The 12,938-nt window shown below is 44.6% G+C and overlaps 1 protein-coding gene across 9 annotated transcripts in view; it reads right to left on the bottom strand.

The window, feature by feature from the left end:
* Positions 1-6: 6 nt before the first annotated feature.
* Positions 7-12,938, bottom strand: part of anks1aa (ankyrin repeat and sterile alpha motif domain containing 1Aa) — a 55,768-nt gene continuing 42,836 nt past the window's right edge. For 7 of the 9 annotated variants that reach the window (XM_031845483.1, XM_031845481.1, XM_031845480.1 and 4 more), the window contains 11 exons: positions 7,539-7,637; positions 7,088-7,234; positions 6,537-6,644; positions 6,195-6,362; positions 5,946-6,083; positions 5,740-5,811; positions 5,535-5,621; positions 4,920-5,057; positions 3,898-4,080; positions 2,747-2,845; positions 1,515-1,646 (listed from right to left, as the gene is read on the bottom strand). In XM_031845483.1, the coding sequence (XP_031701343.1) occupies positions 1,530-1,646; positions 2,747-2,845; positions 3,898-4,080; positions 4,920-5,057; positions 5,535-5,621; positions 5,740-5,811; positions 5,946-6,083; positions 6,195-6,362; positions 6,537-6,644; positions 7,088-7,234; positions 7,539-7,637 (1,356 nt within the window). In that variant the 3' untranslated portion in view covers positions 1,515-1,529. Of the gene's footprint in view, positions 226-1,514; positions 1,647-2,746; positions 2,846-3,897; positions 4,081-4,919; positions 5,058-5,534; positions 5,622-5,739; positions 5,812-5,945; positions 6,084-6,194; positions 6,363-6,536; positions 6,645-7,087; positions 7,235-7,538; positions 7,638-12,938 lie in introns of those variants that run through there. The other 2 variants (XM_031845478.1, XM_031845482.1) reach the window with 2 other exon arrangements.

Genomic DNA, 12,938 nt, shown 5'->3' on the forward strand with positions numbered 1-12,938 from the left:
GTGTGTGTGTGTGTGTGTGTGTGTGTGTGTGAGGGTGGGGTGGGGGGGTGAGGTGAGATGATCTGATGGACTGCGCTGTGTTGAAAGCCTTCCGTCGGTTACTCTGGTGAGCTTGATCCAACTGGTGATGCGATTCTGCTGCACGGGAACAAAACAACATACCCACCATGCAACAGGGCTCACTCCTGTCCTTTCTTACTGGCTGGGAGTGGCCACAGTGTTCAGCTATATAGGGAAGGGACACAGACACACAAAGCAGTGAGGTTAAAATAAAGTAAAAAATAACAGAACTAATGGACACAAACAGCGCGATGGTGACGGATCACCCCCCCACCCCTCCTTACAATGATTAACTCTTTTCACTTGCAGCCGTGAAATATTAACCTAGTGGTGATTGGCAAAACAAAAGGCAATACTGACAGGATGAACATAGAAGGCATTCGTTGTGAAGAGAAGAAGAAAAAAAGACAGGACAGAGGAAGATGCACTTATTCTCTGACACACTTGGGGATTTGGTAAAAGTGCTTAGTTATAGTTAGTTCACTCCAGAAGAAGCACCAGGTTTATATCATGGAGCTCTGATTGATAGACAGAGGAGGGCATGCCGGTCTTAAGACAGTTTGGGCTGTCTACTTTCTGCAGCAGCAAGGACAGCTAACATGCAGGTCCATATCAGCCTTTATGCCCTATTCTGTTCTTCCTTTTTCCCCCTACTAGAAAATCCCCCAAAATGCTTACATTATTAGCTCCAAAAAAGGGACCTTATCACAGTGCTAGGACCTCCTTTGGCTTCGAGCTGACTGCTGACGGTGAGAAATATCCCCCCGTGAAACCTCAATAACACCACAAACTCCACTGAACAGAAACAGTCGGCTTAAGTCCAACTGACGCACAGAACTACAGGACCAGTTTGTCAGTTTCCTCAGGAAACATGTCCATGTCCAGGTACAGGATGTGTGCTGTGGGTCACCCTTGGCTGTGGTAAATCAGATTTTCTCGGCACTCAGGACGAGGAGTCAGGAGTTGAAAGATCAGAGTGAAAAGTCTCAGAGTGGCCGTCGCCTAATAGAGCAGGAAAAGCACCAAGAACAGAAGAGCTTATCACCAAGAGTCAATAGCGTAGGACGTTGACAGGGGAGAAAAAAAGGAAGCATTGTACACAGAGTTCAGGAAGTATACAAGGTAAATAGAGAGGAGAGTAACAGCAAAGGTGAGTGGCAAGCTGGAAGCGGAAGTGATACCAGCTAGAGGAGGGTTGATGAAGCGGAAGGGTTGCACTAATAATCAGTAGTGCAGAGGTGGTGGTGGGTTACTACAAGGAAGGAGCAAAGCACTCGCACACTGTGTCGTTGTCAGACGAGGACTAGAGTGACGGCTGAAGGGAGACGGAGGAGGGCAGGGGTCTGGCCCACAGAGGGAGAGGCAGAGTCACAGTGAAAGGCACACAGAGGGAAGGAGAGGAAGACGGGACCGGGGGGGGGGGGGAGACCAGGCCCAGAGGTCAGAGGTCTGAAGGAAGAGGGGTCCACTCAGAATATGGTGGTCTCGTACTTAGTGCTGATAGTGCGCTTGGATTCCTTGGGGTCCACGAGCCACGTGGCGCTGCCCCCGGACTGAGAATCCCCCTCCTGCTCCACAAGGTCGCCCTGCGAACACAAACAGAGGGCATCAAACCCTCTGCTTCTCAACAGCTGTGGAAGGAATTAAAGACAGACACTACGGGCAAAAACGTTGTTTTTTCATGCACTGGTCAATTTTGAGATTTTGGATTATTTTGCCTCCATAAGATGACGTCTATTAGACTAGTGGAAAGAACACATCTAAACTACACACTGATTTCTCCTGATTTCACCAAAACGTAACATTAGATGGTAGTTAATTTGCATATTTAAACATATAATTTCATAAAACTTGTAACACATAAAATAATTGTCTAAATGCAAGTAATCAACTGGGACTCTGTAAAAATCTCTGTAAAAATATGTCAACAAAATGATCAAATCATTTTGAATCCGACTTTATCCATTGTTGATATTTCTGTAAATTGCAAATTGGCACATATTTAATTAATAATGTACTGCCTCATTTGCATCTTTAAACATTTTGGGAAAAACGGCTAATACTAAAAATATGTCTGAATGCGAGTTATCACCTGTACCGTCTCCCCTTAACTCATTGAAAATCAAAGTTTGGTCAAAAACGGTCAGACAGAATCACAGCCTCAAAATCAATTCCAGTGACTATGTTTACATGCAGATTCTATAGTCTTAGTTACACTTTGTGATAGTGCATACATCTCTATTGCCATTAATCCAATGAGTCACTCAATAAACTTTTCTCTCAGTGTATTTTAAAGGGCTTACTTTACACTTTTATACGTTTACTTGAACAAAACATCAGTAAAGTAGTGGTACTTGTACGACTTTGTCGCCCATTCAGGGCCTCTCTGTGAATGTAAGCTTGTGTTGCTGCCGCAATGTCACAAGGGGGCGCCTGAGTCAAAAGTAATATTCAAAGCATTCATCAGTCCACATGCGGCAAAGTATAAGAAAAGTGGAGCTCATGTATATTTCTACAAACAACAGTAAAACACACAATGGCAGCCATATGAATTCAAAAAGGAAAAAAATGTGTTAAAGACACAAATGGAGGATTGTGGGATTTATAAGGCAGTGAGAAGAAAAACAAAAACAGGAAGGCAGAAAAAGGAGGAAAGAGTGAGAGGATGGAGATGCAAAGGCAGCACCTGGGCAGCAGGGCTGGCAGAGTGCAGCGGTAGGAAGGAGGGACGATGGGTGGTGCAGGTGTAACAGTAACAGCAACGACTGTCGAGAGGAGGAGAGTCCTGGGAGAGATGAACACCGGCAGGAGGAGAGAGGAGAGGAAGGCACGGAGAGAGAGAGCGATACGAAGAGGAAGAGGGAAAACAGCACAAGTGGCACAAACAGGAGGAGGGGTTGAGAGAGAATAAAAGGGAGAGAAATTAACATAGATTTGAGAAGCGTGAGACAGCAGCCGTCTGATCTTTACAGGTGAGTTTACAGGTGTGGGTGTGTGTGTGAGGCAAAGGTGCATCAGATTAAAATAAAGGTTGAAAAAGGTAAACATCAAAATACAAAAAGGTGAGGGGAAACGCAGAAGAAGCGACAGTAAACACCACATTCTTAACATGATTCTGTGGAGTTCATTAAGCAGCAGCAGGAGATGTGCGACTGGTCCCTGAGGTGGAGTTACCTCGTTGATATTCAGCACAAGGCTCACTTCTTAATGGTTTAATGCTAATGGCCAGACAAACATCCGCACAGTGCAATCATAATGATGTGAAAAGCCGTAGATACAAATGTCCTGAGACTTGCATAATGTGTTTTGAGGGTTTCATTCGCTGGAATGATGTTTCTGGCACAATTTAACCTACTTTTAACAGTGCACGGTGAAGGGAATGAAATCGAATCAAGTCAAAACTCAAACAACATTTGAAGTATACTATAAAGTTGTTCTTTATACTTTAATACCGCAGGTGTTGCTGGAGTTTTGACCGCTTCCTGCTTTAGTTTTAACGCTAGAAGACATTTCGTAATAGCAGTTCTAAAATGGTGGTTATTGAATTTTGCAGATATCTGGCCCTTTGTTACGAGGTCAGCGGTTTTCAAAGTCTAACAGAGTCTACAGACAACTGCACCCCTCACCTCTCCTCCCACAATTGCACCATGTGTGCTACACAGAGCACAAAATCAATGACAAATGAACAGGAAAGGTTCATTTCAGGGTCAGGGAGCTACACTTGTACTGCAGTAGCAGAACTTAAACTTGCTCCTCTAATAACATGTGCCCAGTAAACTCTTCCACACAATGTTCATGTGGGGTCTTGCGCTACAGTATGTTCGATGTCCAACTCACCGACGACTTCCGCACGCTGCCTCGTGGTTTGGGCACGGGTCGGCTGGACTTGGTCTCAATGACCTCTGAACCGGGTCCCAGTGGGAGGTTCTGGTGCTGTTTGGTCCTCTGGGCCTGCAGAGCCAGCTGATAGGCTACCTCAAACGCCTGGCCAAGCGTCAGTATAATCTCATAGGTCAGATTCTACACAGAGAGGGAGAAAGAGGAAGAGCGGGCAGTTCTTTTAAGTATTTTGGACTTTTTCAGGTTCCCAGTCCAGACAGAGAACAACACTATAAAAGTGAGACAGCAAAAGATATCAGGACAAAGTTTTGTTTCCCTCGAAACTTCTTCAAAACAGGAAGAAGTGGCAGTAATCTCGTGAGCGTTGTGCAGCAGCTAGCAGCTTCCCCTCTGCACCTGGACTGGATACAGGCTGTAGCTTAGTATTAAAGCTGCACCCTGACAGCTTCCAAATATAAACAAGCACCTCAGACTAAAAAACACAGGATTCACACGACATGCCTTGGGAAGTCAAAAAAGCAGTCACATGATGGGACACAGAAAACAGATAGCAGCCGTATGGTCAATACTGTTTAAAATAACTGATCGCGTCGCACGACTGCTGTGGCCTTTGCTGCTGAGGGGCAGCCCCTTGTTTCACACAGAGGAAACTGAGCATTGTTAGGCTGACTTTAGTCTGGAACGACCCCGGCGGCATTATGAGGCAGATCAGCAGGATAATCATCCGATCTCAAGGGGGGGGGGGCAGAGGAGGTAATGGAGGGCTAGCTATCACGGCTATCTGCGAGGAGGCAATCAGCCCCAACTGAAGCGTGACACCTTGAGGAGATAGGGCAGCCTAGAGATAACGATGTTGATGACGCAGGCTGTCAGACCTCCTCAGTGCAAGTACGGGAGATGATGTCGGAGGAATTCAATTTTAGCGGGCGGGAAAGTTTTCAACGCTCACTAGAAATACTCCTTTATGTTGAGCTGACACAAACGCTCGTCACATGACGGGACAGTGAGAGCATCCTTACCACGTCTACTGTGCTGAACACGTGGCAGTAGTGGTGGCTGGTCTGCAGGTCCTTGGTGATGTAGGCAAACGTGCACAAGTCCTCGGGGTCCTGGGCTGCACACGAAATGTTACGGATCTCGTGCTCTGCGATGATGTTCTGCACACCGAGAAGAGAGGCAGCATAAGACTCAGTCTATACAGACTGTAAATAACATCAACACGCGTCACAGAACTTCAACGCTCCAAGTGATAATGTATTATGAAAAAATATGATTTATAAAAATGATACGAGGCAGTCAATAAAGAGGACACATTGGGGCATAAATCATGCTTGAGTCATTGGACTGAAGCAATACGCAGTAATAGCTGGCTGAGCAAGGCAGCCTTTCAATGTCTCTTTTTTTTTTCATCAATGTCAAATAAATGTCAATATGCGCAGATTTGCTGCCTGTCAAACATGAACAAATCTGACATAAACTTGCAGGCATGGTATTTGCAATGACAGAAAAGAAGCAGCGTGAAATTTGACTGTTAACACTCTCAGAATATTACCAAACAAAACATACTGTTATTTGCACCGGGGTCAATTTGGGACTAAAGACAAGCAGGGAGGTGAGTGCACGTGGAAGCTAACCTTATTGGCTGCATCGATGAACTTCACACCCTTGTAGGTGATGGAAAGGACGATAGTAGGGACTTTTCTCATTTGTTCTGTCGACTTCTGGAGGAAAAAAGGACACAGGCAGAAAGGACATTAGGGTGTATTACCATTCACTCATACTATATGTATTATGTCCTGTGTTTGTCCCCTGAGATTGAAGAGGAAACTTGCAGCATACCCGCATTTTGGCACAGGCGTCCTGCGTGGAATCGGTGCCCCGTAGTTCCTTAATTAGCATGGAACCGAGGTACTACAAAGGGGGAGAGAGAGAGAGAGAGAGAGAGAGAGAGAGAGAGAGAGAGAGAGAGAGAGAGAAAGTGTTGGTGTACATGATCAACGACAACTGCATCACATAAATTATGAGGGAGAAAGGCGTGGACGTACACTGGCTTCGTAGGCGCAGGATTCAAAGATGAGCTTCTCAGGTTGATGATGCCAGTTCTGGACCGGGGCGTACGGTGCGGCCAGACTCGGCGGCCGCAGGGTCAGACGGGGCTCTCGATGCCGTTCTTCATACCGTTCCTGGGGGGGTAAAAAAGTATTATGCTAAGACTAACAGAGGCCCACTATGATCACTACATCACATGAAGGTAGTGGAGGACGGAATGTACTGCTGCAGCGACCTAAACGTACATGTGATCTGTGTTCACTGCGATATCTTTGGGTAACGTCGTAGTCATTATCCGGCACTTTTTTCCTCCCTGGCTCTCCCACTGGCAGCAGAGGGTCCATCGAGCGTCCGGTGTAGGACTCCATATGACTGAGGGGGGACGAGGTCTGGGATCCAGGCAGGTCTTGACACTGGAGAGACAAAGTCGGACACGGTTAGTTGTCCCACGATGAACGTCACGGTGGCCGTCCTTCATCTTTCACAAAAAAAAACGTGCCTTCCAAAATTTGTGGACTACAATCAAACCATCAAACTATCATTCATTCTTTAGACAGTTGTTGGTAAAACAGTCTGTGGGTCCTCACCCTGATCTGAGACAAACGAGGAGGCTTGACTGGAGGTTCCTCGTAGGGCCTCTCCGCTAAGGAAGCAATGATGCGTTTCCTGTGACCGAGTAGGGAGATCTTTAGCACCTGGAGGAAAGAGGAAATGATCTGGTGAACATGTGGAGCAGCACACGAGGAAGCAGAGGTGTTGGAAAGTTGGAAGCTAGGCAGGAAACATCAGACACTGCTACTTAACATGTCATAACAGCTTACCCTTCAGACTGCAAGCCTCTAAATGAGACCCTAGAATAACCTACTAAAGCATCTTTGGTTTTTTGGAGGAGCAGGTGTCCATACAAGTAACTGAGCTCAATCTCTCAAAGTTGAGATATTGACTTTTTCAATTACTGGTTTGTTTCCTTTACCTTTAAACCTTTAACCAATTGGAAGCACTGGAAACTACCTCCCTGACATTCACCACCAAAGTTCTGTGCATTTCCCTGCAGAGTTGTAGTTTTTCTTCAACACTTCGTAAAACTAATTTCACCCTCTGGTACTCCTCGCGGTCCGTGTACGTCACAGCGACTCACGTTGACAATCTCCAGCTCCCACAGGTTTTTGACACAGTCCAGAGTGCGGTAGCCGCTGGTCAGGAAGTTGTGCAAGTACTCGTGCAGGCCCAGATTCTCCAGCCAAGAGGAGAGGGAGCTGCTGCCGTCGCAGCCCATCGCTTTCACCTGCAGGAGAGGACTTAATCAAACACTGGTGCTTGGCTTCGGAACAAATGTACTGAGATATATATATATATCTACACACACATCATATTTGTGCCTCAAAGAACAAATGTAGTTATTTAAATGAAACAATCTGAAAAGTTTAGAGGTGAAATCACTTTTTTGTGAAACTGTATAAGCTCATCATATAGTCACCAGTAACTATATCTGCCTTGGTATTAAGGGAGACTAGCACCTTGTGATCCAACATCAGAAGCAACGCACTACGCTGAAATAAGTGTTGAAGAACTAATCAATGATTTGTCACCTTGGGTAACGAGCGCGATGCATGCAGGATCTTCTTTCTGTGGCTTGGGTCCGTGATCCCAATCTCCCTCAAGTCCTGGTCCTCCATCACATTGTTCCCCTGTAGAGAAAAACAAAACAAAGAGCACAAGATTGCGGTTAAATCATATCATTTTGCAACATAATGTCAACAGTCATATATATATATATATATATATATATATATATATATATATATATATACATGCTATGTTCAAATCTAAAAACACAGACACATACAAATCCCTTCAGGAGAAGAGCCAATGCTGCAGGCTAAGTATTGATCACAAGTAATGCTACCGCTGCAGGAAAAAAAGCTCAATTACTCTCTAGTGAGATCGTCAAATTCCTCTCTGGGACCCAAACCTACTGACTGTAGAAAGGGGGCCACGTCAATAACCCCTTAAATGAGATGCGAGTGTGTGTGTGTGGGGGGCTGGATGCTCAAACCCATCTTTGGTTACACACTGCATCGCCTTCGGGAGCGGGTGGCAGGTAACGGATAACGGAGAAAGGAGCGATAAATCAATGTCAGAACTGCAGAATGGTCAGCGATTTGAGATGGAGGGGTGGAATGCCTGAGCATCGATAGCTGACTGTAACTGATGGCTGCAGGGAAGGAAAAAAAAAAAACATCCTGACCAGTGAGAAGTCAGTCAGAGCTCCATGTCCATCTTGTTGTGTGTGTTACTTCAGAAGAAGGTCAGCAGCTAAATCTATGTGGGACATGTGTCTGACTCCTCAATATGAACCTCAAGTTAATCCTATGGCGCTCACTTCTGCGCGTGCGCACACACACACACACACACACACACACTCACACACACACACACACTCTCACACACTAGTAACAGGATAGAAGCCGCCTGTAGGTCAAACCTGACAGCCTGTTTTTCATGCAGACGCTGTAGATGCAAACAAGGGGGTGGAGAGGTGAGGAGAGGGGAGGAGGGAGCCTGTCAGGGAGGGTAAAAACTGCAACGTAATCTTTGTAATGCAGCTTGTAAAATCACAATGTTAATTGTTAATTTGCCATTGATATACAGTACACAGTGACGCGACGTTCACAGTGCAGACTGCAGGCGTGTACTATGTGCAGTGTGGTTGAGAGTTTGCATCAGGCTGTCTGTAATGTCCTGTCGGACTGTTTCTTTCTTCCTTCCTGTCTTTTCTTTCCTACAGAGACGGACAGAAAGACAAATAGAAAGGACAGAGAGACAAAGATAAAGAAAGACGGACAGACCAAAAAGACAGAGACAGACAGAGACGAGAACAGATGGACAGAAAGGCAGACAAAGAAAGAAAACAGGCAGAGAGAAAGAAAGATAGAATGAACAATGAAGAGCAAAATGAGTGCACGAGCTCTCACAGGAAGTGATGTCGGTCATGTACGGTGAGGCGCGGCCCTCGTTACAGTCGGAGCTCATATTGAGCACAAGACATGGTGACGCATCTCTTTTGCTTTCTTAATACCTCGCACTAAACTGACAACTTAAAGCCCATTATCTCTGAGCAGCAACACGCCGATCGCTGCCTCTCCGGCTGAGGATTGAAACTATTCGGGGAGCCGGATGGATAATAGCGCTTTCGCGTTGCATGGATCATTGCATTACTGTCCCGCTGGAGATTAACTGATAAATGAGTCTGTGGAGGAAATACAGCTCTAACAGACTGAATCTACAGTCTTTGCTCCCATTCCCCTGGGCTGTGTTGTGCTCTCTCTGCTGTAAAGTAGAAGTCTTTTAATGGTTCTCGTGTTCCGCTTTAGGCTTCGTTGTAACCAAAGTGTTTTTAAGAAGCAGTTCATGATGTCCACCACAGGGGTCAGCACAGGAGGGAACACGTTTAAATAACAGGGCTTTTTTCAATGAAAATATTAAAGCTTGTCAAAATCTTGTGTGGAAAAGCCAATTGTGTTATCAGAACAAAACGTGAAAAAGGCCTTTCGGGCCATTTGGTTGGCTGACATTATTCAACTAGTGGATTCTCAAACAATCCATCACCAATTATTTTAATAATTGATTTACTGTTTAAGGCTTTTGGAAAGCAAAACAATGCAACATATTTGCCAACTGCCGGCATTTTCTCTATGTTTTGTACATTTGTATACTAAATGTTTTTGGGTTTTGGTCTGATTTTTAAGACGTCACCTTGTGTTCAGGGAGATTATCCTGGTACATTTTCTAGCCATAACAAATAATCGTTTCATCAAAACAATAGTAATTGAGAAATGAATCTTCAGCGGCAGCCCTAACAAACAGTCAGTGTTGGAAGTTAAGCTGATTCGTAGGATCTCAATCCACATCAGGGCTGAAAAGACTAGTCGATAAATCCACTACTTGATCGACAGCGACATCTGCAAATATTGTTCTATCAGCATCTTTTCAAGCAAAAAATGGCCGACGGTATCTAGTGTCAGCTCCTACAGTGTGAGAATGTGTTGTTTTTCTTTAAGTCTTACATGGTAGGAAACCGAATACGACATAGCGACAACTCCGTGGGGAGACTTCTGACTAATGTGGTTCCACTTTATCTCAGCAGGTGTAAGCTGACTTCAGCCCAACTTGGAGGGAAATAATAGATGTGGAGTAATGTGAGCGAGTTGGTTTTGTGTGTCTGTGCTGGTTTCGGCCCATCCATCTCTCTGCTTTCCCCCCTTTCCTCTCATTAAAATGCGGCTCTCTCCTCGGTCCATCCGGAGAGCGGCCGCTGCGGTCCCTCCAGGTTTTGAAAGCACTCTGAATTCAGGCCAGGAGCTCGAGGGCACGGATCACTCATTCTGTCCGTCTAAAGGACGGCTGACCAACAGCACTAAAGTCACAGTTTGCGGTTGTGGCTAAGTGGATAGCAGGGCAGTCTTTCAATCAGAGGGTCGGTGGTTCGAACCCCGGTTGCATGTCGATGTGTCCTTGAGCAAGACACTTAACCCCAAAATTGCTCCCGTAGTTGTGCCTACGGTGTAGAAATGTGGTAGAATTGTAAGTCGCTTTGGATAAAAGCGTCTGCTAAATGACTGGACTGTAATGTAATGCCGTCCTTAACAGGCGCACGGGCCGTGGTTTAAAATTAGCCGCGTACTCCATCCAATTCCTGCAACAATTCATCACTGCCAATTACCCAAACAGCAAAATCAATGAATCCATCCCCAATCCTTGAGCCTCTAATGCATGAAGCCATTACAGAATTTCCAACTTGTCTGCAGGCTTTGGTGGCATTGACTCTCTCTGACAAAAGTGTTTGGCATTCATTCAATGTCAGAAAACAACAATGGAGGACAGAAAGAAGGGAGGAGACCCAGATGAATTGAGCTTGCACAGAAATGCAAACAGATGTTTTGTCTTCTGATGTTTCTCTCACCATCGTGCAACTTTTAGATAAAACCAAGGTCTTTCTTCAGAAGTTTTTGTTTCTTTGTATTAGCCGAGTCACTTCCATTAACTTGAAGCGTAAAGTCAATTTGTTCTTCTCGAAGCGTCGCCGTGAATATTTGCTTCAAAACAAAGTGAATTCCCTCCAGCAGTGCAGCGGTGACACAGCTGCCTCGAATTGCAAACTAACTTGGAGCTCTCTGCTGGCTGACCCTGTCACACAGCTGAAGACACCAGCAGCCTCTCAGAAGGAGAGGAAAAGGAGCCGATCCGTCTCAACGGGCCTTCGCTCGTCAGGAGCACCGGGGGTTGGAGAGCAGCACGGCCGCGCGGAGCTCGTTTCATTGCTGCATTCGCTCCATCGAGTCCATAAAAAGCATCTAATCGCTTTCAGACGAGGCTTGTCTTTGCTTCGGTACGCGAACACAATACAATCACTGCTGTTATTGATCCACTTCTGGAGCGATCCTGCAGGATAGACAGAGATCACAGCGGCCTGACTGGCAGAGTGAACACTGTTCAATTAGTGATCTCACTGCAAGCAGTTTCTCAACCACTGCTTTTCAACAGCGTTCATACCGATGGGAAGATTAAAAGAAGCCTTGAGAGAGTCTGGCACTTGAGCTGCTCACTTGAGCCTCAATTTTTTCCATTTGACAAATAAAAACAATTTTTCTGCCTGCACATGAATTTGTCTACTGTATGGAGGAGATATCGGGGCAGTATTATATTCCTAAACTCGATTTATTCAGCCATGACTTTGTAGAAATGTTGTAGATCTGTAATATCTAATGTATCTATGAGTTTAGTAATTACTGAAAATAGATTTGTTCGACACAAATGCAGACTGGTGTCAATAATGGTGCCGCAAAGTTCTCAATAGTAAATAAATCAATATATATATATATACACAAATGAAGAAATACATTGTTAATTGTTTTTAAGTTATTAAAACTTAACCTCATTATTATGAAATGTTATCATCAATATAGTACAAAATATGATGAAATAGAAAAATTACTTTTCTTCAATTACTTTACAAATAATCAGTTCATTTATATACTTTACACTATTTATTAAAAGGAAATCCTTATTTATTCATGTAATATTGAACATTGCGGGGCTCCATGACTCAAGTCTGGTAATACTAATTAAATTAGACCAAACATCAGGTAACCTGTTCCTGTTCTTTCCCCTCGAATGCACAAGAGCACATTTAACACCGGAAAGTTTAGCAGAGACAAGGTGACTCATTTCCAAATGAGATCAATTTGTGATTCTTAAAAAGGTCAACATTCACCGAGAGAAGGACGCGCTGAATAAAGCCGACGGCTTTTATTCTAAATCCTCGAGCGATTTCAGAAAGCCAGGTGGTCTGAAAGCTGCGTTTAAAGATAGCAAAATTGCCGGCTCTCCTCTTTGAGAAAAAAAGAGAAAAAAAAGAAAGGAGTGCTAAGAGCCGAGGGCGGTGCGAGTGTGAAAGACTAAAAGACAGTAGGAAGATTAAAGCTCCAGAGCAACTTCAGAGGCTTCAGCACAGAATTAAACATGGTGTTGATGACACCGGGTGAGAAGGAGAGAGGCAGATACATGGGAAACGCTCCACTCTCAGGTTATGTAAAGCATTTTAAATATTATTCATGCCAATATCAGTAAATACGGATTTCATACAGCCACAGCTGAGTCCTACAGTGAAACACATTCACATTTATTTTGGTATTTCAAGTTGTATTAAAGTTTCTAGCTTTATAAGGACAACCATTAAACCAGTAAAAGGGTTAGTGAGACAAAATCTGCTCTCTGGAGACCAAGAAGTCCCAATTTACCATATTCCAAAGTCCAATTAACACAACCTAATTAACAAAAAACAACGATCAACACTGATCGTCATTTGGCAGAACATAACCATGGAAAGACCAAACACTGATATACAGGAGGAGGACAAAGCGATGGAAACAGTGACTTCGTCACCACTGGAACCACTGGCTCACTTTAGGCTGCATGAATTACAGCGC

This window comes from Anarrhichthys ocellatus, unplaced genomic scaffold, assembly GCF_004355925.1.
Source record: "Anarrhichthys ocellatus isolate YVR2014 unplaced genomic scaffold, GSC_Weel_1.0 scaffold5, whole genome shotgun sequence".
Taxonomy (NCBI): Eukaryota; Metazoa; Chordata; class Actinopteri; order Perciformes; family Anarhichadidae; genus Anarrhichthys; species Anarrhichthys ocellatus.